At 37.5% G+C, this 25,614-nt stretch overlaps 1 protein-coding gene across 7 annotated transcripts in view; it reads left to right on the forward strand.

The window, feature by feature from the left end:
- KIAA0825 (KIAA0825 ortholog) overlaps positions 1–25,614 on the forward strand; it is a 396,162-nt gene that overhangs the window by 179,878 nt on the left and 190,670 nt on the right. For 6 of the 7 annotated variants that reach the window (XM_032403994.1, XM_032403995.1, XM_032403993.1 and 3 more), the window contains 4 exons: positions 6,095–6,503; positions 10,502–10,661; positions 14,921–15,079; positions 16,866–16,960. In XM_032403994.1, coding sequence (XP_032259885.1) covers positions 6,095–6,503; positions 10,502–10,661; positions 14,921–15,079; positions 16,866–16,960 — 823 coding nt within the window. The remainder of the gene's footprint in view (positions 1–6,094; positions 6,504–10,501; positions 10,662–14,920; positions 15,080–16,865; positions 16,961–25,614) is intronic. The other variant, XM_032403999.1, reaches the window with a different exon arrangement.

Raw genomic sequence — 25,614 nt, forward strand, 5'->3', positions numbered from 1 at the left:
TTTATCCAGCAACCTTATATTACAAACTCAAATCAATTATCTATCTGTGACCTTTCACAGTAATGCTTTAATTCTGCCCAAGCCCTATTAAACTGCCTTTGAATCTAGTAAAGCCATTTAATTGAAATTGGAAAATGTCAGCTTTTCATTACTTAAGTTCTTCCTTGTCTGAGTTGTTGCCATCTCTCCTTCATTCTAGCTTTTGGATATTTCATAGATTTTGAGCAATTCAGGAGGCATAATCTATAGCTAACATATGTTGTATGAGTAACACTATTTTGTTTGTGGCTTTCAAGTCATTCTATTTATGAATAATTTTGCTTTGTACAGGTACTCTGGAATTCTTCCATAATCTTTCAAAGAACCTCAGGTTAAAAAAAAATGCTTACTTTGTTGATACCAGTTCTTGTGATTTTCCATACTAAGTAATATTCTCCATAAAACTATCACTAAGAGTAGATGTATAACCCTTATACAATGGACAGCCATAAATGGTGCCAAGTCACATAAATATATAAAAGAAAATGGTGGAGGAAAGTGATTGTATAAACCATTTTGTGCATTCCAGTTGGATATAACAATAGGAGAATACCATGATTCTCCATCTCTCTACCCTCTTTTAGGCTGACAGTGCTCAACCTTTATTATCACTACAGTATGCAAGACAGATAATATTTACAGGCCAGACATTAAGTTCCTTATTCGTTCAATTGATATTTACTAAGTGAGTTACTACTACATGCCAAGCGCTTTAGTTGAGGCTAGAGATAAACTATAGAGTAGATACCTCCTCTTGGAGGTATCTGGTTCCACATGCGTGCAAATGCCTCTGGGGATGTACAGGACAATTCTTTGATATATGAGAAGAAAGGACGAAATGAAACTTTACTAAAATTTCATATGAAGATTGTTACTGTAACTCTCCCTTGGACCTACTCTTTCATTAGCTTTTAGGGTACAATATTGAATCAAGTTCGTCTTTGTATTTCAGAATCTAGTTTTAACAATATTAATCCTCACAAAACACACAAGTGGCTTTAACATATTCCTGTAAATTAACAAATCAGCTGCAGGTGAAACCTAATACTGACAGTGCAAGGAAGGGCGGACAATAACCAAGTGAAAAAGCTCACATTGATGTCTGTTCCTGACATGAGCTCTTTCTCAGCCATATTTATAAGGTAAAATGATGATGATCTGATCAGATTTGGCAAAAAAAAAAAAAAAAAAAAAGATTTAAAAAAGAAATATATGGGAAAACCACTTGAAATATGACTTCCCATACGTTATTGTTAAACATGAATCCCTCCTAAGTAGGTATCGTGCCTTGAGATACTAGCTAAAGATGGTTGGAAATCATCTTGATTAGCCAAAGATTTCAAAACTAAGCATCCAAAACATGAAGACAAACCTCTATAATTGTTTTCAAGAATGTTAGTAAGTCAAGTGATATAACCAGTACTTTACAGTATTTGTCTAAGTAATGTTAAATATTTAGAGTCCTTTTTGTTGGTGGTGGTGGTGGTGGGTTTTTTTGAGGATTCTAACTTATTAAAAGACAAATAGTCACTAACTTAAGGGAACATTTGTCCTTCCTGAGACGGTGAAAATGAGAGAACACGGACAACACTATGGTGACAAACTGAAATGCATTTTTGTATTACATTGTCAGTAAATACTGTTACATAGAAAATAGTGACGATTTAAAGAAATAAATATTACAATAAATCATACAATGTAGGAGACTTACCAAAGAGTTGAATGGAAAGTTCAGATGCTTCTGATACAGCTCAGCTTAGGTATTTGCTCCATTATGTTTCAAAGAACAGATACACAAAGTAGTTGTTTTGTTTCACTGACAGCAATTTTTTTTAAAGATTTTATTTATTTGTCAGAGAGAGAGAGAGCAAGCAGGGGGAGCGGCAGGCAGAGGGAGAAACAGGCTTCCCACTGAGCAAGGAGCCCGACGTGCGGCTTGATCCCAGAACCCTGGGATCACGACCTGAGCCGAAGGCAGACGCTGAACCAACTGAGCCACCCAGGCGTCCCTCATTGACAGCAATTAAATGAAAGATATGCCAGAGAAATTTTTGTAGCAGTAAATTACTTTTTATTTATTTTATTTTTTGAGATTTTATTTTTAAGTAATCTCTATACCCATCATGGGGCTTGAATTTAGAACACCAAGATTAAGAGTAATATTGAGTCAGCCAGCTACCCCAATAAATTACTTTTTAAATAAAAAGAATGCTTTATGGGAAAACTGTTGGAGTGATTGTTTTAAATGAATGGATTCTGGCGAGGAAACAGAGGTAGCATTACAAGAAGAAATGTATTCATGTTATCGTTCACATGCAGATTTGTTGGGAAAGAAACTGATGGCAGAAATTACAAAATGCTATCAGAAGTTACTAAGATAGTTCATTTTATAAAACCCAGAAATACTAGTTCTATAAAAACCAGTATCACCAATAAAAATACCCTACCTACACACTTAAGAACTTAGAAATAGAGTTTTCTAACATAATTTAAAATATTCCAAATAAGAGTTTCAGTGATTCCTGAATATTTTTCTTGAAAATACAAAAATGAAATATTTTTCTACTTGTTTTCAAGAATAACTAATTGACATCATGATTAATGAATATTTAGCAGTCAAATGTCAACAACAGCCTTTGCCTATTTGATGGTTGAGATTGAAAAACAAGTGCCATGATTTCACAAGCACAGTTATTAATACGCTTGTTCCAACATGGATCTATGTAGGTTCATGTAGTAGCTTTTTCACCTACAATAGCCATTAAAATCAAGCATTGAAACAAACTGAACTTAGAACCTGCCCTTTGAATCATTCTATCGAAGTGTTAAGCCCAGATTTTAAAAATAGTAAAGCATATTAAATCACATTATTCTCAGTCAAGAAATTATTATGGACACCTTATAACATTAATAAATAAAATTTTAAAAATAACTTTAAGATATTATTTTGTCTTTACTTCATTCATTGTAAATTTCTTTTCTGCATGTTTTATAATCACAAAATATATTATTATAGCCAGTGGTCCATGTCTAGGAAGAAAGAAATGATAAATACATAAATATTCATATCACATTGCATCCATTCTAAGACATACGTTTTTTCACACTTTGTCAGCTCTGAAGTTGGCCCTTCCAACATGTAACATATATATGGCTGAGATAGAAACCAGAACATTTAAATAAGGGCAGAAAAATGAGTGTGTGGCATTCTTAAAAGATCCCTGCCTGGAGTGTTGTTAACATCATCACAGACTCAGAGTTCCTATGATTAGTAGAATAGATCTATTCATTTGTCAGTAGTCTAAAGGTTCTGATTGGAATTTACCATAAGCTTTAATAAAGTCGTGGGGATCTGAGTACCTGGAGTCCTCAGATTTTCTAAAATATCAGTAGAAGTGCAGATGTAAAGAGAATCGGTAATCTTTACCTGATATCTCCTTAGATTGTCAAATGTTTTCTTGGTATCTGCAGTTAAACCCTCTTTTAAATAAGCAGAACACAAGATAGAATCTTTTAAGTCAAACACCTGAGGGTAGAATTGGGAGTATATGACACAAACATGTAAAGAACAACAAACGTTTAAAATCATTTGAGAACACAGGGAAGAGTGGTCACAAAGGAGTTTCTTAATTTGCTTTATCTATATTTCAAGCTTCATCTAAGCATACTCATTTGGACAAAAAGAAAGCATTTATCAAGGAACTATTCGTTACCAAGTACTGAACTAGATGTTCTCACATTTATTATTTTATTGAACACAATAGTCTTATGAGATCTTTCAAATATATGTTGGGCCCAATTTTACAAACTTATGAAGACTGTTCCAGTTCATTTTTAACATGATTCTTAAGTTGTCATGAATTTCTGTGGAGTCACTAGACTAGACATATATTTTCCAAGAGCTTTGTACTTTTTTAGAGCAGAGTGACTTCTTTAAATGTCACAAATATCTTGAAAAATCTTTCACATTGTTTTATTATTTGTGTTTAGCAAAAGCAGTAAAGAATGTTTTACTGAAGAACTCAAAGCTACCTTCTTTTGACTTGTCACTCAGTTTCAATTTTCAAATTCTATTATGTATGTAGTGGATTAAAACACCGTGCTTGGCTTTGTGGGATAGTCAAAGACTGATGAGGTTTTTTTCCATGCTCTTGAGGAGCTTTTCATCTAGTTGTAAAGATAACTCATGAAGACATAAATAACATAAGCAATAATAGATGATAATACAAAAGATGACAGCATGCACATTACAGACCTAATTACCAAACTGGTCATATAGATAGTATGTTCAAATAAAATTCACAGGAGGACAGGATTTTGAACCAAGAGTTGAAAAAGATGGGTGACCCATGGAGAAAGAGGGCATTCCATGTTAGAGTAATGAGATATCTAGAAGCCTAAAAGCAATGAGGATAAAAATAAAGAGGTTTACAGAAACTGTCTGAGGTTGGACTGTGGAGTATTTTGACAGCAACACTCCAGAGACTGATCTCATAACAGTGGGAGCAGCTCAAACAACTGTGGCTGAGAAATTAGATAACAGATTTTATAGTATGTGAATTTGGCTTCACAACACAGGAGAGTGGCTGAGCATAGTCTGGAGCAGGGAGATGAGTTATGAAAGTACTGCAGTAGTCCAGGTACCATTTGTAAGGAGGGGCTTTAATAGGTGGGTAGCCATGTTTCACAGTGGGGTGAAACTGGACGTCAGAGATGAGGGGGTAGGAGGATTTATCAATGTGGTTTCTGGAATGAAAGATCAACAGGACTACTTAACAGATTTTAAAAGAAGGAAGAATGGAAGGGATGGAGGGAGGAGGGAGGGAGGGTCAGCAAGGCGAAGCTAGTTTGGGAGGAAAACAATTAATTTGGTTTTAATTATAATGAGTTAATCACTACTAGAACAGAGAAGTGAAATGTCCAATAGGGAGCTGTAGTTGTAGGATTGCTACCCTGGAGAAAGGCCAAGACTGAAGATTCTGAGAATCATCTAGAAGAGTGGTTCTCCCCCAGGAAAGGTTTTGCCCCCCAGGGGACATTTGGCAATGCTTGGAGACATTCTTGGTTGTCACACTGAGGAGAACATTACTTGGGATTTAGCGGGTGTAGGCTAGAGATGCTGCTGAAACATCTTGTAGTGCATAGGACAGCTCCTCCCAACAAAGAATTATCCAGCCCAAATGTCATTAATGCCAAAGTTGAGGCACCCTGATCTAGAGAGGGAAGATCAGTACATCCTTCAGAGAAAGGACCCCAAGCAAGGGAGAGTGTGTAGAATCATCATTCAATAGGTAAGGACTTCTTAACAATACCTACATTTAAGAGGTGTTAGTATAAACTAGAACTAGCATGGGACACAGTTTGTTGGCTCATTCATTCACCAAATCTTTATTGAACAGCTGATATATGAAGTACCCAGTGTTGGGGATACAGTAGTGTCTTCATGGAGCTTATGTTCTAGTGGAGGGTGACAGATAATTAACAATTGGGAAGAGAATTTTTGGTGACAAAATAGCCTCTGATGATAGAGAGGAAGTGGGACCTGGGATGGGAAGAGCATGAAGGGATGCTTTGGATGGGGTGGTGAGTGAAGGCTATCTGAGGAGGTGACATTTGGGCTAAAAAGTAGAAGAAGGGGAGCCAGTCCCGGCAAAATCTGGAATGATTCTGTTATGGATTCCAAGGGAGGAGGAAGTTTAAGAAAATATCAAAGGCCACAGAGAGGTCCAACAGAAGTGCCTTTACATTTGTTAATTAAGAGGGCATCTGAGCCCTTTAAACCTGCAGTCCTAATAGATAAAAGTATAATTAATAATTTTAAATTTTCTAATCTTCATTCATGAGAAAAGAAAAAAAAATGTGTTTGAGATTTGAGGAATTTTAGGCAGCACTGGAGGGGACCCCAGTGAAGTTCTGTCGGAATATGTCAAGCACTTGCTCTTCTCGACAATTTTATCCACAAAAATTAGACATCCTCACGCAACACTCAAAACAACACAGTGACGGAATGCAAATGCTAATATTAATCATACCTTTTCTTTCCTTTCTTCCCCAGGCTTCACAAGGCTTGCTGCTCAGGCAGTATCTATTGTAATCAGCAAGTTACCTACGGTGATTGCATGTTTGCCTCCCCCAATTAAATACTTCTTTTTTCTGTCTGAGAGAAAAATGTCAGAAAACTTTGTTGAATTGAAGAAAGCTAGCCTCCTTGTCTGGAACTTGATTGTAATTATATGTCGGATATTTGAGGATGGAAACACTGTGGAACTTTTAACAGGTGCCTCCCTTGACAGATGGAGTAAAGAGAAACTTGGTTTAATCTGTGTGTGTTTGGAAAGCATCATGGGAAAGCAGACAAGTGGCCCTAATCAAATGACCCAGAAGGTCATACAGAGCATTGAGCAGGAAAAACCCAACTGGATTGAGAGCCAATTGTTGAAAGCAAGGAAATTGAGCACCAAATGGTAAAGCGATATTTTTGTTTCACTGAATTTCATCAAATATGTTCACCATAACAAAATGACCAATAAACAACAACAAAAGACTGAGATAGGCAACAGTGGTTATTTTCTTTAACTTCATGGGAACTTTGATGAATACAGAAAAAGATAAATAGTCCATTAAAAACGGGATTATCAGACGTTCCCTGTTTTATTAAAATTTGAACCCCATTGACACGCTGGAACATTATACCTGTTTAGTCACCATCTTAAGGTTTCTGATAAAAAGGGTGGCAGTTAAACCCGAGAGAATTTGGTTTCATTCCTTTTCAGTGCACAAACAGGTATCCAGTGGATAGCCTGGAGCATTCTGTAAATGGATTGGCATGGAGATTAAATTAAGAAGGAATTAATGGATATAAAAGGCTTTTTATTGCTTTCTGTGTACCTGATTGTCAAAAAGGTACACATTTTTCATCTGGTAATGTAAGAATCCCAGAGGGCAACTGGGGCATATCACACTCGAGCTATAAACACACCCAGCTGTTTCTGTATGAAAATGTCAGCCTTCTCACTGGTTTGTCACCAAGAGCTAAGTGATTTGTGGTATTGCTAAGATTTTTAAGGGTCCCTGATGAATTTAAATATGTACATAGAGTACTCCTGTCTTAAAATTAGTCTTCAGTTTAGAACTGCATGATATTGATAAAGGAATTACAGTTCATATGGCCTATAGATCACTAACCAGCCCTTTCTTAGACCACTCACACACTGTCCCCATTCTTTTAAAATCTACTCATGTTGCTAGCAGATACTATTTTAACTCTCTGCCTGAAACGACTAGAAGTTGTTACTTTCCTTAGTACATGGTAGTGACAAAGAGCTCAGGCTTTGGAATCAAATGGGCAAATACAAATCCCTTGGAAGTGGGCCATCTTAGGCAAACTATGGAATCTCTCAAAGCCTCACCGTCAGTGGTGATACCAAGCTGGTGGGAGTGGTTTTGGAAAACTAAATAACATTCATAAAGTTTTTAGCATCAGGCTTAGAACTAGTAAGCATTTGTTATTCATAAACTCTGTTAAAATGCACTCACTGGTGGTATGATAACGAATACTCTTTACTGGTTTGTATTAATCTGTAAGACTTCATGTTCATCCAAATGGAAAAATGTAGGTAATCGTGATTTTCCTGGTCTTGTCATACTGACTTCTAGAAATTTACTTCAGGGGTGTCCTGTGGGTAGGAATAACGGCAGCAGTCAGGCAAATGCTTAGAGACTGTAAAAGCAGCCTTCTTAATCTTTACATTTGCATTCAATACCAATTTACAGGTATTGAATCCAGTGACTAAAAGATTAAGGCCAGATGTCATATCCACGACAGTGGTTATGAAGAGAGAGGAAAAAAAAAAGAATAAAAATAGTGGATCTGATGATAAAGTTAAATTTGTGATACTTTTGATTTAGGGGTCCCTCTATCAATAAGATCAGTGTGAAGTAATGTCTCAGCTATATACCTGGGGCCACCTACAGAAATCCATTAATAAAATTTTTCCTTTAAAGTTGGTTTAAATTCCTTATAAACAGCACCAACACATCTGATACCTCCTATATAGGGAGTTTTCTAGCTAATATTTGACTGATTAGCTATCTGTTGCAACATGCATCCAAAATGAAATTTGCTGATCTTTAAAAAATGTTGTACAGTCCTCAAAGTTACTGAATGTGTAGTAGTAAGTATGTAATTAGCACAATGCTGTCTTTCTCAGTTTCTCGAATATCAATATATAAAAGTTCAGACTTAAAGTTATTTCTTATATTTATTTGAAACGGTTAAATTTAACCTCTTAACTCACGTTAGGTCACCACTTACAGGATTTAATGGGCACTATAGGAATGTACTTCTTGACTTTGATTTCAGGTTGATTATTTGTTATACAAGTGAACTTCTACCTCTACATATTTCTCACAAATCGATGATCATTTAGTTTCTAGATCTGTACCATAAGGAAAACGTATATTAAACCCTGGTAACTCTATATAGGTGAAGGGCTGCCTTGGCTTTTACCATAATTGTTTTAAGTTTGGGAATGTAACCATTTAAACTGAAATAGTTCTCTTAAGATAATTGAGATTTTAATTCCCCATGACGATTATCTTGGAACTACACAGTATCATTTAGGTAGATTTCCTTCACTCGCATTCAGATTTAACTTTGATTTTATGGAAATTGTGAAAAGACCTGCAGTGGAAAGGTGGCAGGCAGCTGTAAGCCTTTGCTTGTCTTGCGTACCACCTGAACATTACTATTCATTAAAATAACCTTCACTTTGTAGTAACACTCAAGCTGTAAACAGTCAGCTTAGATTCTGGAGAACACACAGCCCCAAAAGTAAAGAAATGTCTGTCTTTGCAAAGTAATTTGTCGAGTTGAAGATTATTGTTTTTCATCATGGTGACCCTGACTTGGCTGGCTGGGTGCATATACAGATTAAGATTAATGCAGTTATTCCTTGGCTAAGGTCTGCCTCTTTCAGGGCACATTCTCCCTAATGACATGATTGATAGGCAGTCCCAAATCCAGAGAGGAACTCATTAATCATGGCATTGACTGAATCCAATCATTTGCTTCACCTGCACAGTGATGGACAGGAAAGGATACAATTCAGGGGCTGACACTGAGACACTCTTTTGTCAGAGGGCCTCAACTTTTTCAATGTCAGCGTCTATACAACCTGACAAGAAATTTTGCTTGCAACCTGTACGCAGCTTCGAAAAGATATTTACAAACTTCTTTTATTGCAACAAGGTCTTTTTTGTTTGTTTAAAGAACTCTAGGTAATGAATATGTCTAAGAGTAGGATTCGCTTTATTTTTAGCAAGCTTTATACAATTGTAAAGGTTTTTTAAGAGAAACTACATGTGGAAACAATATAAAAGTTAATGTCCAGCAGCTGGGTATCATTTGGTTCAGTCTTCAGGTCAGCGGCACTGACTCTTAGCAGAACTAATTTTATAATCATGGCAAAATCTCAGTAATGAACTGCAGTATATAGCTGATTACACCACAGTAAATTTCATTTAGTCTGAGGAACAGTGGAAAACCATGCATTTTCTTAAGAATACTTAGATTGCAAAGCCTAACATGATCCTAATAGCAACTGTAAGAAGAAAAGTGGTGTGGGATATATATGATGTACGTTGAATACCATGATTTCTTTTACACTGGTAAAGTTGGAGAATTTTTTTTTTAATTTATGTCATTCATCGTTACTATGTGAATAATGTTTAAAATCAATAACAAGCGAATGTATTCTTAGAAATGTTTCACAAATAAAAGTTGCATATTCCGGTGTGGTGATGATAACCCTTTTCCTGGAAGAATAATCAGGGTAGTGACTTTTGCTCGGTATCCTTACCAAGAAGAAACAGGACAGGGGCCATATATTTTTAAAAGGCAACAAGTGTCAAAAGGCCAATTTAAAAACCCTCAGTGGTAAGCACACTGCCAGGAAGCGCCCAGCCTATATTTAGCATAATAGGCTCCCCCTTTTGACACTGTAATTAGTCTTTAATGTGTTCTAAGACAGGTGTAAAGAGGAATCTACAAAAGACAGAATACCAAAGCTATTTCTGGCATCAAAGATACTTTTTATCCTCAAAGAGAAAATACAAATTATTTCTTACATGTTCTTAAAAAGAACTGTTTTGTTTTCATCCCATGATTATAGCAATTTCAACAATTGCAGTAATGGGAAAATGTTTTATAGATAGGAGTACAAATGCAATAAAGAACTGTTTTAAAGAAACGATTCAATTTTTTTAAAGTGCTTTCAGGTGCTTAGTTCTGAGTCACTGTTTCTATGGGCAGGGGCGGTTTGGGAAAGCTTACCTATTTGAGCAGTCTTTATGGTGCTTTGAATATGAGATTTACATCGACTCTCCACACTCAATCTCTTGGATTATTTTCCATCTTTACAATTCTTCACCACTGATACTTATATGCTTTCTTTGTACTTAGTGCATTTATGACAATAGAGAAAAGCACAGCCTTAGAAGAAGGAGATAGTGCTCTTGAACTGACTGAGCAGAAAATAAACATGATGGTCCTGGATATCTGCCACAAACCAGGTGGCGGCGAGTACCTGCGGCAAATTTATCACATCATGCGGCTCAATGAGGTAGGGAAACGGCCTTTTTACCGAGCAATTAGGTGTGTACTGGCCTGAGGCAGCGTCTGCTGGCAGCTAAGGGTTAGTCAAGGAGGTGATAATACTTCTTAAAGTCAATACCAAACTCAATATTGCATTATTAATAGAATCTATTCAGCCCCGGCTGTTCTGCATTTGTATAGCAGAAGCTTCACCGAAACAATGTAGGTTTTATTTATATGGTTTAAACAATAACACGGCTCATAAACTCCGTTCAGTTCTGAATTGTATAGACTAGACGTGTAGTTTGGGAATTGTGTGTTTGTGACTATTAAGCTGATGTTAAAATCTGCTGTTTGTGAAGTGATGAATTTTCCGGAGAGAGACGTACTTCTTCTATAGACGTCATACTTGTCTGGTGAAGTTGTAGATTTCTTGCATAATGAGAAAACTCGAGAAGAATATTGAACCATATTAGGGAGCAGCTAGATTAACCCAAGAAAATGCATTAATGCATGGACACTGGTTAGAGCCGATGTCATGCTTGTCTACGTCTCTGCTGGGTTAAGCCTCTGACCTTGCATGTTTCTGGCTGTTTGAGCAAAAATGTAAAGAGCAGGTATCTCAGCTATGGGCTTGGAACAATACAAGTGTGCTGACTTCATCAGGATTTTAATTTGAGCATTTGTACCTGAATTAGAACGTGACATCTAATGTGAATTAGAATTATGTGTTTATGTGCAAATGTATGAATTTATTTTTCGGAATACTAAAAATTCTATAATATGAATAATGGGAAGCTATAGTGTTTTATCTCAATGAGGTAGGCCTTAAAAACGATAAATTTCCGAGGAGTGAATTAAATTCTACCACAACATTTTACAACCCAGTTACATAAATGTTCTTTCCGCTACCACCTACCTGAAAGTTACTTCAAGTAAATTTTGTTTCCTGGCTTTCCTAGAGCTAATCAACCAGTCAATAAGCAGGTGATGTAATAGTGCATTCAGTGATCGCCTAAAAAGAATGTGAAGGATTTGGGGCTGTGAGAAATGGTCCGGTCCCTGAGGCACCAGAGCTCAGTGTATAATGGTTAGCAAATTACACAACTGATTCCCATTTGCTAATGACCCCTCATCATTTGTTTAGGGTTTCTGTGTGGGGAACTCAGGAGCTCGTGGCCTTGGCTAACTGTTAGCAAGACCACCATTGCGAAGTCGTGGTCTTCATCGGCATGGCCGCATGGCCACCCAGATGGGCCTAAGTGACCACGGTGATTACTGAGGAGCAGATGCGGCAGGAGGCTTACCCTCAGATTCTTAGGAAAGTGGCGTTACCAGAGTTCTGAGAACAGGCACGGCTGGTAGAGATTGCCAAGCTGGTAGACCAGTCCACTTTTCAAAAGCCCTTAACATGAAAAAGATCAGTAATAACCAAGAAGCAAAATTAAGTTGAGTATTTACTGGCTGTCAGCCACCTGTTCTATTCAGGAAATCGAAAGGCTGATCTTCCGTCGTAGAATCTGTGGGCCTCTGAGGCCGCGGCTCTGAACAGGTCTGCTGCGACCCCTGATGTGTACAAGACTCTTCACTGGGGCACTGCCACATTTTGATCAATGAAGTTCCAAGTTAGGATTTTTCTTTCCTTACAACTGAATACGCTTACTGTTACGGCAATGTTTATCACATGGGATGTCAAGCGAAGTCCTTGCTGATTGTGCTGAGAAGCATCGCGGCAAGGTAGGAAGAGGCGTACTGGGAGGTGAGGCTAGACCAGGGAAAGCAGTGAGCCCTTTGCCTTGTGACTACTAAAACATTTAGACGCGCAACAAACTCAGTAACGGCACACGGCTGACTCAGTGTCCAGCGTTGTCCTAACGGCGGCCTTTATGTGGAGGCGTCGTTAAGCTGTAGGTGTAATTGCACTGTGAAGTTTGTTCGCCTGCTGAGTAGCACTATGAGTCTTGAACATTTTCAGGTGTACTGCTGAATATGCTTCAAAAAGGGAGCATAGATACAGCGGCATTTACAGGTACGGGCCTGGGCGAGGGGAAGAATGAGTGTGCCATCGAGTCATAACAAAGTTCTGAGAGGAAATGAGTTTAAGAGTGTTCGTCTTTGAGATAAAGGAAAGATGTGGGAGCATAAAAGTCCAGTGGGTGGTGGAAGAACGTGTCCACGAACAAAGATGAGGGAGGCCATGACGAGAGATTTTGGTGGCCTCACTGAGGGTGGTAGTTGAGGTCATGGGACTCTCCAGCAGAGAAAAACACAGAAACGGTAGGTAGAGAAATACATATGTAACTGCACAGGGAGGGTGTTCAAGAAAGGATGTTCAAAGAAGAATGTATCTTTTCTAGAGAAATACATCACATTAGCAATAAGTCTGGTTAAAGCGACACCAAAAAAATCAGGTTTTTGAGAAGGGGTGGTGACGAGTGACAATAGTGAGAAGATAGTGGAGAGGTCAGAGAAATTAACAAGGGAGAAAACACCATTGTGTTCCCAGCTTGCAACACAGCACTTGATCTCTTTTGAATTGTGGAACAAGGACAACAAAAAAGCCAAATGTAGTGATGTAAGGGGAAATCAGTTGAAACAGATGGTTATTAGCCAACAAAGCAGTTGTTCTTGTTAGAATCTTTTATTCCTTTTCAAAATTTTACATTCAGAAATCATGATGGAGAGAAATTTTATTTCTGTATAAAAATCTAAATCTAGGGCGCCTGGGTGGCTCAGTTGGTTAAGCAACTGCCTTCGGCTCAGGTCACGATCCTGGAGTCCCAGGATCGAGTCCCACCTCGGGCTCCCTGCTCAGCAGGGAGTCTGCTTCTCCCTCTGACCCTCCTCCCTCTCATGCTCTCTGTCTCTCATTCTCTCTCTCGCAAATAAATAAAATCTTAAAAAAAAATTTAAAAATCTAAATCTAAGCATAACACTCTTTTCTGGTGGTTTTATTATCTAATGATACTTAGGAGTCTCTGTAAATGATGCTACAGAATTCATCTAAGGAGATGTCCACAATGAGCAAATTTAAGAAATGATTATCATAGTTAAGTAGCAGTTGCTTTTGATGTTTAGGGTTTTAGGATCTAAAATTTACCTTCCTGGATGAGGACGGTGGGCATTCTCTGTTCAGGAAGTTATATTATAGAGACACAGGAAAAAGCACAATGAACTGAGACCAAAGACGTGGCTTCTCACTCACTCCTGTCTAACTTCAGATTCATCCGTGACTTTTCAGAGCCAACTGCCGAATGTGGTGTGGGCTAGAGTTATTCAAAAACTTTTGAGTGCCTGCCAGTCTCCTGGGAAATCATGTTAGTAGTTAGAGTCCCTTTGGGGTGGGGCCCGAGATTCTGTTTTTCTAACAAGTTCCCAGGCTGACTGGGCTGGGCTGGGCACCAGACTTTGAGTAGCAAGGGTTTTCCAGATGACCTCTGAAGTCCTTTTCAGCTCTAATGTTCTCAACCTAGTCCTACTCTTGAAGAAAAAATTATATTTTGACATACTGAAGAACTTTTATATTATTTTATTTCTTAAATGACTTATTAATAGTAAGTATTTGATGGTTTACATGGGAACCTTGACGTCATTTTAATTGTCATCTTCCAGAAAGAGTCCAATAAAATAGGATCATTCACCTTATTTATTTATGAATGGAAAATGAAATATAAAGCAGTAGATTGACTTTTTTGCCCATGCTGCCATGGGCAGTTGGGGGATTAGAATTACATATGTTGAGCTTCATTTGAACCTTGATATTTTTCAGTCCACAGCATGGAAGTAGAGCTTAGGAGTTTGGATTATAATTAATTCTACATAAAGGAAGATTGCTTGCAGTGAAATATCAGAGTACTTAGCACTCTGCTGAGCATAGAGTAGATAACAACTGCACTTAGTGAATGAATGAGCAATCTTGTACTGTGAGGAATCATGCATCTGAGTTAAGTTTTGGTAACCAGGCATGTTAACGCATGAACCAATGACAAAACAATGCCTATTTAAAAGATTCTGATATATCAAGCATACATTCATTATGTGAGAATTTGTTAAATGGTTTTCTAATCTAGCCTATATATTAGGTGAACCTGTTTTTGATGGGTTTATTGCAATGCTGATTGGTATTCTGCTATGTTTCTTCTGAAAATGTATTCTGTCCTGAGGCAAGTAATACACTGTAATCTAGCAAATGTGCTGAAAGGGTAGATTTGGATATTGATCAGTGTATTTTTAAAGAGAATATATGCTTCCCACCATCACGACTTGTAATTTTTTTTCCCCTTGAAGGAATATTTAAAAGAACAGCTGTTTTCTATGAATGGTTCAGAGGAAAAGCCATTACCCATCAGACCTTTAAAGACGACCTTGAGGAGTGTGGAAGATCAGCCTTCTGCCTTTAACCCTTTCCAGGTGTACAAGGCATTTAGTGAAAACATGCTAGATCAGGTATGTGGAAAATAATAAAGTTAACTTAAATGTGTGATTTTTTTTACATAAATAAAGGAAAAAGGTGCTTTGTGTTTGAATACTTACAAGCTTTTTTTTTTTTTTTCTTTTTTTGGCTGGGAAGCAAAAGGCCTTGTTCTTACTTATGTGGTCTGCATGAATTGACTTTGGAAAAGTTATTTTACCTTCTTTCTGTTTGTCAAACTGATTCATATGTTTGGTCTGTATAATTTAACTTTTGACCAGGTCAGTTCGCCATGGGCAGAGGGAACATCTGTTTGACTGTGTCTACAGAAGGCCTGAAAAACCAGGCATTTTGTAATGGTCTTCTCCCTTGCTGCCCACCCCCATCCCCAATCCACCCACTCGAAGAACACCTTGCAATTTTTATGAATTTATCTAAGTTATAAGGGAAATAATAAAAGAGTTTACAACTAATTATAAAGCCTTGACTTGCTATTTTAAGTGGCATGAGGTAAATTTCCCTTTTTATAACCCTAAACATTTTCAAATGAATTTGCAAATGATCTTAAAGTCCGGATATTTGGAATAAAGGTAATGTAATAAATTCCACACGTTTTTAATGTCTAATTATGCCATTGTTTAAGCTACCTGCTTCAGTCATTATATTAAAAAGGTCATATTTAAGCCAAAGTATTTGAAACCTTAAGTTCTTTTGCTTTGGTTGTTCTTTTGGTGAATAAAAAAGGGAAAAGCCTCCTGACAGACTCTTTGAACTAACAGGGAGAAGAGAAGGATTGCTTGACCTAGAGCTCTGAGGAAAATAAGAATTAAAACAATGGCCTAATTCGGGATGCAGATAATATTTTTGCCATGCCTGTTACAACCCTAGTCTACATTCATCAATACCGTAGTAGAATAAGACCTTCAAATGCTGACAACCCGGGGCAGAATTCTCCTGCTCTATGACAGGATTGTGGTGCTCCATTAATCAGCAGGTGACAGGGCATGGTTCTTAGAGGATTTTAAACATTGGCCTGGACTCTTATTATCAAAATTGTTTAGTTTTAAGGAATTTGAAAACCAAATATATTGTGTAAGTTTGAGTGTATTGTCTGCTTTTCTCTGTTGTACATTAGATTGCTCCAAACCATAAATAATCATTGTAGCTGTTAAATTATCCTCACTTCGTTTAAATAAATGGCATGTTTTATTCCGTTCTGAATTATGAGATTATCTTTCACAGCAATTTTTCTCCTTACTCTGTTGTGAAATTACCTATTAAATGAGAAAAAGGAATGTTATTTATATTTACAGGTTGTTCTAATTTCCCCTTTAAAGCATTTTCTTATCCAAAAATAACATTATTTCCACACTCTAATTAAGCTGTGTCTTGTAATTTGAGTCATAGCACTTCTAAGTCGTCTTTTTTTTTTTTTTTAGTCAAGTTTCTGGGTGCTAAAAAATAAAAACTATCAGTTGATAGATGAAAAAGTTGCCAGTGATTTCACTTTCTTTTCAAATAGTCACCCTCTCAGGGAAACTTGTTGGGCAAATGCCATTAGCACTTGGGAAGAATAACGACTCAAGAAATTGATATATATTTTTATAAATAATGACTACATCCCCAAATGGATTTATAAATTAATTGCTGTCTTATTGGAATAAAAACCTTCTTCTGTGGACATGATTGATGTTATCTGTCTAAGTCCTTGTTCTGGACCCCCCTCCTTCTTAGTTAGTCTATCACAGCTGGAGCTTTAATTTACTGATCATATTAACTCTGATTAATAACTAACAATAGCGTGTTCTCATTTATCAACAGTCAGCCATCACAAAATGGAACTGGAATTGGTCAAACTTGCTGCCAGATTATCTGGGACTGGATAAGATGACCTTCAGTGTACTGCTCAAAAACAGGTAATGAGATTTGTGATTTGGGGGATCTGGTTGGGGGAAAAGGGTATGTATATATATATCCTTTACATATTAGATATATAGAGAGAGACCTATGTGAAAATATACCAAGTATACTTTGTAAATGCTGTTTTTCCATGGTAAGTATTTACAAAAGGCAGTAAAAATTTTTTCTGAGATGAAATTAGTTGGTTTTAGTCTGAATTTTAAATATGTTTGACTTCGTGTGTATAATAGTTTTGCATTGTACACACCAAAATTTATCAACTTGAATGTCATTATAATACTTTGTATTTGTTTATAATAATTTAATGAATGCATACAAAATGGCAAGCCAAATCAACCAGTCTAATCAGGGAAACATATAAGTAAAACTGTCGTGATCGAATTTTTTGCTTTGAAGCCAGTAATTTTGGCACTTTGTTGCTATAGTTTCAGTTACATATTATTTTACACACACACACACACACACACACACCCGCACACCCGGACAATCTAATAAAATGGTAATGTGATCTTAGCTGGGAACCTACACATGTAATTTATTTTGCACTAAAGTATAAATATTTCCTTTGTATTTTGGATCAATTAACATGGATTTTAAAATACTTTAAAGTCTTAACTGAAAACCATAAGGTGTAATCTTTAAAAATTGGATTTCTCTATCTAGTATGACATTTTCATCTAAGATAAATATGTGTGCAACTTTTCTCAAGTATCATTTGTTTGCTTATAGTTCAGTACGAGAAGTATTGTTATATAATCTTTATGATGTAGAATGTATTTCCATATCTTTTTGATACAAAGATTAAATACCATTTTTTCCTGAAAGACAGTAATGACAGTGACATAATATAACCGTCAAATCATCTTTGACAAATCTGGGTGCCTATGAGAAAATATCAAGACGGGGAGATAGCCAGTGTTTCCCGTAATTTCCCAAATGGAGGTTAAAAAAAAAAAGGCAGCTTTATTGAGGGTAAAACCTGTCGTTTAAATGTGTGGTCACAATGGTATTCCTAATATTTCACCCCTGAACAAAGCTCTCCTACCCATAATGGACGAAGCTGAACAATCTAGCTGAACAATCTAACTTTCCCAGCAAGCTTACCACCTGGCAGGCACTAGTTGAGAATGCGCTGGATTTGTGCACAAGTCCCCCAGAGCTGCTCCTATCCTCTCCCAAAGTTGCCTGGGAGATGGGAGGTGGGGGTGGTAGAGGAGAGACCAGGTCTCCTGTTGAATCTATGGTTACATAATGTTTACACGATGTTATGTGTCTCTCTGGAAACAAACTAGTAATGGTAAGTCAGTTTTTTCCTGCTATTTGTAAAAGTTTGAGTTGATGCAGATTAACTGTATTCCATATTACTAAGTTTTTTCAGCTGTAAATTGCTGCTTCTAATCCACTTAATGGTACTTTAGGGGCAACACATCCTTCAAACCTTTCTGTATTTGCTATGTATAATATTCACTTTGAGGTGAATTTGTGTTTTTACAAAATTGCATGTTGTTGTATTTGTGTAAAAACTTTAATCATTTCAGGTAGGACAATGCCTATTAAAGTCTCTTTCCTTGAGAGAGCACATGCAAGAGTGAGTGGGAGAAAAGAACTCCCACAAATTTAGCCAGAAGTAACAGTTCAAAACACTTCTCTTTGAAAAGGGTCATGAATATTTAATAGAAACAGCTAGACTATCACCTTAATAAGAACCTTGGAACTTTAAAGAATGATATGAAAAGTATTCCACTCCAAACTACTATATACTACAAGCTGCAATGAACATAACTGATCTACCTTAGAAGGATGAGGGACACTTGAGAGTTTTAATTATTTTTTAGTACTTTCCCATTTATTTTAAGAATGTAATTTATGTGACTTGATTAATTGAACAAGTAAGGAAATTGTTATTTTTTCTAAGAGACTCTTGTTGGAACTTACTTGAAAATGCTGATTTTTTTTTTTTTTAAGTAGTGCATTGAGTTTTTGACAATATGGCTATTTAAAAAAATACATTTGACAGTGAGACCACAGAACATTGAGCTTTAGAATGAGAGTTATGGATGTTACCCTACATCCACAAAGTGATATTTCTTATGTACTGTTGTGATTTTGGGAGGTGGGCAGAGCCAAAGAAGAAAACCTAGAGCCGTTCAGCTGAATATGCTCAGCTCGGCAATTAAACTTGTTCTCTTTTTCTTTCTTTAATTGGTAAGTATGTTTATACTACTCTATCCCTGCACTGTGGTCAAGCGTACATATGGGGATGCAAATGTTGTCTCAGGACATAATGTTAGAAACAATACTGAACTCAAATACACATATATGAAAAAAGTTGAAGAGAAGGGAATCCTTTCTATTCACCTTCTAAATGCTTTTGTGTATGGTCTTCAAATTTCATATCATAAGCAGATCAAGTGTGGACTTACTCTCTAAAAACCCCAAGCCTGGAGTGAGCCAGACCTCTCTCACCCCCAGAACAGGATGGAGATGGGAAAGCAGGATTCCTGAGTTCTCAGTCCCTATTGTCAGCTTACCTTAGGAAAGTTACCTAAACTATTTGAGTTTGATTTCCTTGTCTTTAAAATGAACTTGGGGAGCCTGGGCTCAGGTCATGATCTCACAGGGTCCTGGGATCGAGCTCCGCATGGGGCTCCCTGTTCAGCGGGGGATCTGCTTCTCCCTCTGCCTGCAGCTCCCTCCCCCCACCGCTTGTGCTTTCTCCCTCTCTCTCCCTCCCTCTCTCTCAAATAAATAAAATCTTAAAAATAAATAAAATGAAGTAATGATAATTACTGTATCTACTTCATGGAGACTGTTGACATAATCAAGAATGTTAAAGGATATGGCAGTGTTTTTGAAAGTTGAAAATACAACACATGATTTAAAAAATATGCCCATAGCACATAGCGGTTGTATCATTGTCTGCTGGGGTAAGGAGACAATAAAGGTCATTAAGCATTATCAGGGAGCTAGAGGTGGTAGATGAAGCAGTCAGATTATACCTGATGTCACAGACACTGAGGTTATGTAGCTTCTAGGCTTAAACCAATAGTGAGAGTCAGAGCAAGTGTCAGGTCAGAGACCAGGCAGCAGATGTATGACTCTGGAAGACAAATGGTGAGAAAACGGGCAAGAAGGGGAGGGGGCATCTAATAGCCACTGAGCCACTCAGGAGATACTCAAGAGATGACCATGGGAAGGACAGTGCAGACACATGAGAAAGGAGACATGTGGTGGTACCAACAGTATCTGTATCGGAGATAATACTGCTATTTGTTCTGCAAGCTGGTTCTGTGCTGATTCCAAGGACAGAACAAATCTTTTTTTTTTTTTTTTTAGATTGATTGATTGATTGATTTGAGAGACAGTGAGAGAGCAAGCATGAGAGCACGAGTGGGAGGGACAGAGAGAGAGAGAGAGAGGGAGAGAGAATACCAAGCAGACCCCATGCCAAGCTCGGAGCCATCGCAGGGCTGGGTTCTATGACCCTGAGATCTCGACCTGAGCCAAAACCAAGAGTCTGATGCTTAACTGGCTGTGCCACCCAGGTGCCCCCAGGATAAATCTTAAAGTGACCACCTGAGTACTTGGCGGGGATGTGCCCTCCGCTCGTTGTGAGGCCTCATCTCAAAACAGCTCTCCCCAATTCATGGTGTCCTGAATTCATTGTCTTCTTCCTGTTGTTTGGATTTTCCAAGCTCTTTTTCATTTTAGGGTCTTTGTACCTGCAGTTCCCTTAGCCCTTCACATGGTTGCTGCCATCTCGTCCATCTGGGGTACGTGTTACCTCCTCACCCATCTAAAGTTACCCTCCAGGCCACCCAAGCATTCTACTCTACTGTGTTTTCTTAATTGAGTTATCACCGTCTGAGATCTTTCTGTTTGGTTGTTGTCTCCCAATCCTGCCTCCCAGGGTAGAATATATACTTCATGGGAGTAGCACCCTACCTGTCTTACTCAAACCATATCTTCAGTACCTAGAACAGCCGTTGGACACACAATAGGTTTTGAGTAATATTTGTTGAATTAATTAACAGGCAAATGAGGAAGAAGAGTACAGAGAAAAAGTCAGCCCCTGACAGATGAGCACAAAGTTGGCATTCTCTAAATGTGAGGTTGGATCAATAGTCCTGTAGATTGGACAAGTATACTGTGGGAAATCTCAAGTAAAAAAATTTATCTAGGTGCATGTTCATTCTCTTCATTTTCCAAATTTAGATGAAAATCTAGTTAAGCTCTGTGTGTTTAAAATGCCTGTTTTTATTATTATGTGAAGTTTGGCTCAGATTAAAAGCATGAAACGCTGGTCTTTATTTTTAATTAACTGATGCAGTTCAAGTCCTAACCTGTTTAGCAACAAAGTCTGTTCTTTATTCCAAGATTCAGAAATCTTTTGACATTTGGGTGATAGGGTTTGTATTCATTAAATGATACTAAAAATACAAGCTGAAAAATTTAAGGTAGAGTTAGCTGACAAAAGTATCTAACCAAGCCTTTGTAAATTTGTGATTTTCAAGGCATTTGGAAAAAAATGTAGTAGCTGAGACCTCAGAGAGAGATCCTGAATATATATTAATGATAGATGTTTTTCAATTTAGAAAGTTTGCCATTGTGGGGAAAAAAGGCTCCTTCGAGGTTCAGAAAATCAACATATATATCAGTTCTATGCCTTTACCTTTAATGCTATGTAAGAGTAAGTACAGTGATTGTACATTGATCTTTTGAATCAGTTTCTTACTATTAGTTTCTTGCTTTCTTTCTCACTCACTTTAAAATAAATCCAGACTAGCGAATGAGACGGCGATTGCATTTGCAGGAGAGTTTACCAGAAGGGACACTGTATATTCCTACATTCGTGGCGAATCTCCAGATTGCCATTTTGATATTGTTTTCTTTGTCACTGGAACAAATTTATGTTGCTTTACCTTATTTATTCCAGACTAATTCCCAAGAATTGTAGTGTTGAAAATAATCTGTGAATACAGAGGAATGCTATGCTATTTTAACCATCTAAATATACTGCATATGAGTTTGGCTTCGAGTTGAGCAAACACAATTAAATACGATGGCAGGAACAGCAGAAGGGGTGGTGGTGGCAGATTTCAGGCTATCACTTTGGGGCCTTTCCAGGTGGACAATAACCATACATCTGAGAGGAAACAGAGATTAGAAACCATGTTTGAAAAGAGCTGTTGATTTGTGGAGTTGATTGTTTGCTTTTAATAATAATAATTATTAAGGGACCTTTACGCTGTATCAGATGATAATGTGGGTGCCCTGCGGTGTGCAGAGAGTAGAAAATATTGTCTGTGGCCTCAAACTGCACACGCTGCCCTCGGCAACGTCCGGCCTCAGGCAGCGCCGACATTAACTCGAGGTTTATGGCTGCGCATGGCAGTAAATTCTGGATGCAGCAGCGGGCTGCCTGGTTATGGAGAAACCATAGTTTAAGAAAAAAGGGATGCTGATCTTAGAAATACACACCTCTGAGCCATTACATATATTACATATGCAGTGGCATTCAAATCTGGGTATTTGTCATGCTCTGGCTCCCTAAAACTCCCTTTCCTTCCCACCTCCCCCAAAAGGCAAGGCCTCAGAGACTCAGTGACTCTCTACCCCGCATCAGTGTGTTCTCAAGCAGGAACAGGCTTCCCTCTCATCCTTAACACCCAAAGCAGCATGCCTGAAGTGTATTTAGGATATAAAAATGTAACACGGTGATCCTCAGGATTTCCAGGAGTTCAGGCTTCGGTAAGTGAACGGAATAAGTGAATGGAATAATCCAATACCTGTGTATCGTTTTCTATCTGGTAACTTCTATATGTTGTCCTTTATGGTGCGTAAAGTACTTTCCCACAGATCTTCTCTGACCCTCCCAAGAACTAGGTAATAAGAGACAGGTGCCAGTGAGGTTGCAAAACATTAAACAACATTCCCAAGGTCAGAGATAATAAGTGGCATCTGGAATTTAAAATGAAGTCTTCTGATTCTGTATCTGGGACTTCATCTACTACACCATATTCCTGGTCAAGATTTTTTTTCCAGTTGCATTGAGATAATGCTTGACACATAACATTGTGTAAGTTTAAGTTTGCAAGGTGTTGATTTGATACACTTATGTATTGCAAAAATGATCACCACCATAGTGCTAACTAACACCCTCTATCACAGCACATCGTTGCCATAGCCTTTTTGTGGGAGGAGCATTTAAGATGTACTCTCTTAGCAACTTGCAAGTATATAATACAGTAAGAACTATAATCCCCATGCCATACATTAGATCATCATCTTTTAACTGGGAATTTGTACCTTTGGTCAATTTTGTTAATTAGCTGTATGTTCAGAGTAAAACTACTGATGATAATGAAAAGAGCAAACGTGAAGAGCACTTGCCACCTGGCTGGCATAATTTAAGTGAACTGCATACACATAATTAACTATAGATCCTTAAAGTAACCTTACAAATGGGGTACCCTATTACCCTAGTTTTCCTGATAAGGACACTCAGGCACATAGGCACACAGCACTAAGTGATGGTGCTTCAATCTGGTTCACGTCCATGTTCCTCACTTCTCTCTGAATTAGAGGGACAGGGTAGTCACAAAGAAGGAAGGCCAGGTTGGAGACTGTGGCTAGAGGCTGAGAAAGACATTATACAACACAAATATAAAAGACATTCACAAGGAAGCTTGGGGGCTCGTTTAAGTCTGTTCCTACGTTGCATAAAAGTTAGGTACGATATGTTCTCTTTGAAGACAGCGTGGCCCAGGTATTCTTTAGGTGGAGAGGAGCAATGCTTACCATTCTTTCAGAGTCAGTGTGTCTTTTCAAATCCTCCAAGCAGATGCCAGATAGGATGAGAGGTGCAAGAAGTTTTTCGGGAGAGCTGCCCATGAAGGATAAAGTGGAGAGGGAAGGGGTAGGAAAGTGAACCTTCAGACCAAGTTGCTGATCTGATAGCTGCGAAAGGAGGGTGGGGAGGAGGGTTGGGTAGAAAGAGTTGTGGGTAGCAGGGTAGGGCTAAGAAGGTTTTGACAAAGCCAATGAGAACTCCATGAGCGAAGGTCACATGCTGGAAGAGTCTCATGTCCTGCAAGAATGGGCTGGCCCTAGCACCTCCATTGTCCTCAGACACTGGCAAAAGTCCACTTGGGAGAAGCATGACCTGAGCACACGGTAGATGCAGGGGAAGGACAGCTTAGGGACAGTGGTCCCTGTGCTAACCGTAGCAGGAGATGTGGGTGGCGCCTTTCCCCCTGGCCACAGTAGTGGGGATGCAAACGGTGGTACTCTGGTATGAGAGAGGTTATATGTGTATGTGTTGTGTAAGTTAATAGGAATGTGATTTAAATAAAAGTCTCCATTACTTTAGGGAAGTAGAAAACAGACTACCTAAATAAATAGGTTAAATGCTATTGACAGAAATACAGAATTGGCAACATTTTGATGAAAGGAAGGTATAATAATTTTCTCAAAAGCAGCTATGAGAGAATTTTTCACTTGTCAAGTTGAACCAAAATTCACTTTGTAATGAATTTTCGCCTACCTAATTATACATTCACATACTGGCACTTTGGAGTTCTTACAATATATCAGAAGCTATTAAAAACTTTCTTGTATGGAGTACATTCTTTTTTCAATGACTGTTCTTTAAGTCATTCCCCTGTCAAATTCTGTTCAGACCCCAAAGCCTCTGTGATGTTTTTCTACAAAAAGTCTTAGCATAGGTTCAGCCAGGAGTAGCTGTCATAGACCCATTGATTCATTTTGGCTGAAGATGAAAATACCACAGACTACTTTTTAGGCTTATTTGTAACCATACAATATTTCTGTTTATGTTACTATATCAACATAAAGACAGGAAATGATCTCTTTGAAAATATTTTCACTAAGACATAATTATGAGAGAAATTTAAATGTTTACTAAATATAATGAAATATAACAAATCTGAACAACTAATGTTCACTTTATATGATATTATTTCAGTACTTCTGTGATCTGTTGTATATGAAACTAGTTAGGATACCTATAATGCATTCTTATATTGTAAATGAAATTCTCACCTTTATGTACCCTGAGAATACAGCTCTAAATTTGATCCCTGCCCCCCCAAATAGGAGATCTGGTAAAAAAAAAAAAAAAAATTTAAATCAAGATATTTTTGTATCCAGAATATTTGCATTAATATAACTTTGAAACTTATTTTGTAATAAATTATAAGCAATACGTACACATGTATTATTTCAAATGGTAGAGGAAGATAAGAAATAGAAAAGCTCCCCTTACAGAAATCCCATTCGCTTGTAACCATTTGAACCATTTCTGTTTTTATTTCTTTCAGTTGACAAATCTAAGGGATATGCTCTACCACTAATTTTTAGAAACTAACAACTTAGTATTACTGATCCTTGTGATGAAAAATACAGAATTTAAGTTACATTACCTCTTCCTATCCCCTCCTCTTCAAGCTCTGCTAATAAAATTTAATTTTAGCTCTTCCATTGGTCACTTTTATATCATATGTTATAACCTCTATTTTTAAATTGATTTGTTCTTTATATATACGTATTTTTATTTGACATAAAATAAAATTCACTCCTGGTGTATAGTTCTGAGTTGAAACATGCATAAAATTGTTTAACAAGCATC

This window comes from Phoca vitulina, unplaced genomic scaffold (assembly GCF_004348235.1).
Source record: "Phoca vitulina isolate PV1807 unplaced genomic scaffold, GSC_HSeal_1.0 scaffold6, whole genome shotgun sequence".
Classification (NCBI taxonomy): domain Eukaryota; kingdom Metazoa; phylum Chordata; class Mammalia; order Carnivora; family Phocidae; genus Phoca; species Phoca vitulina.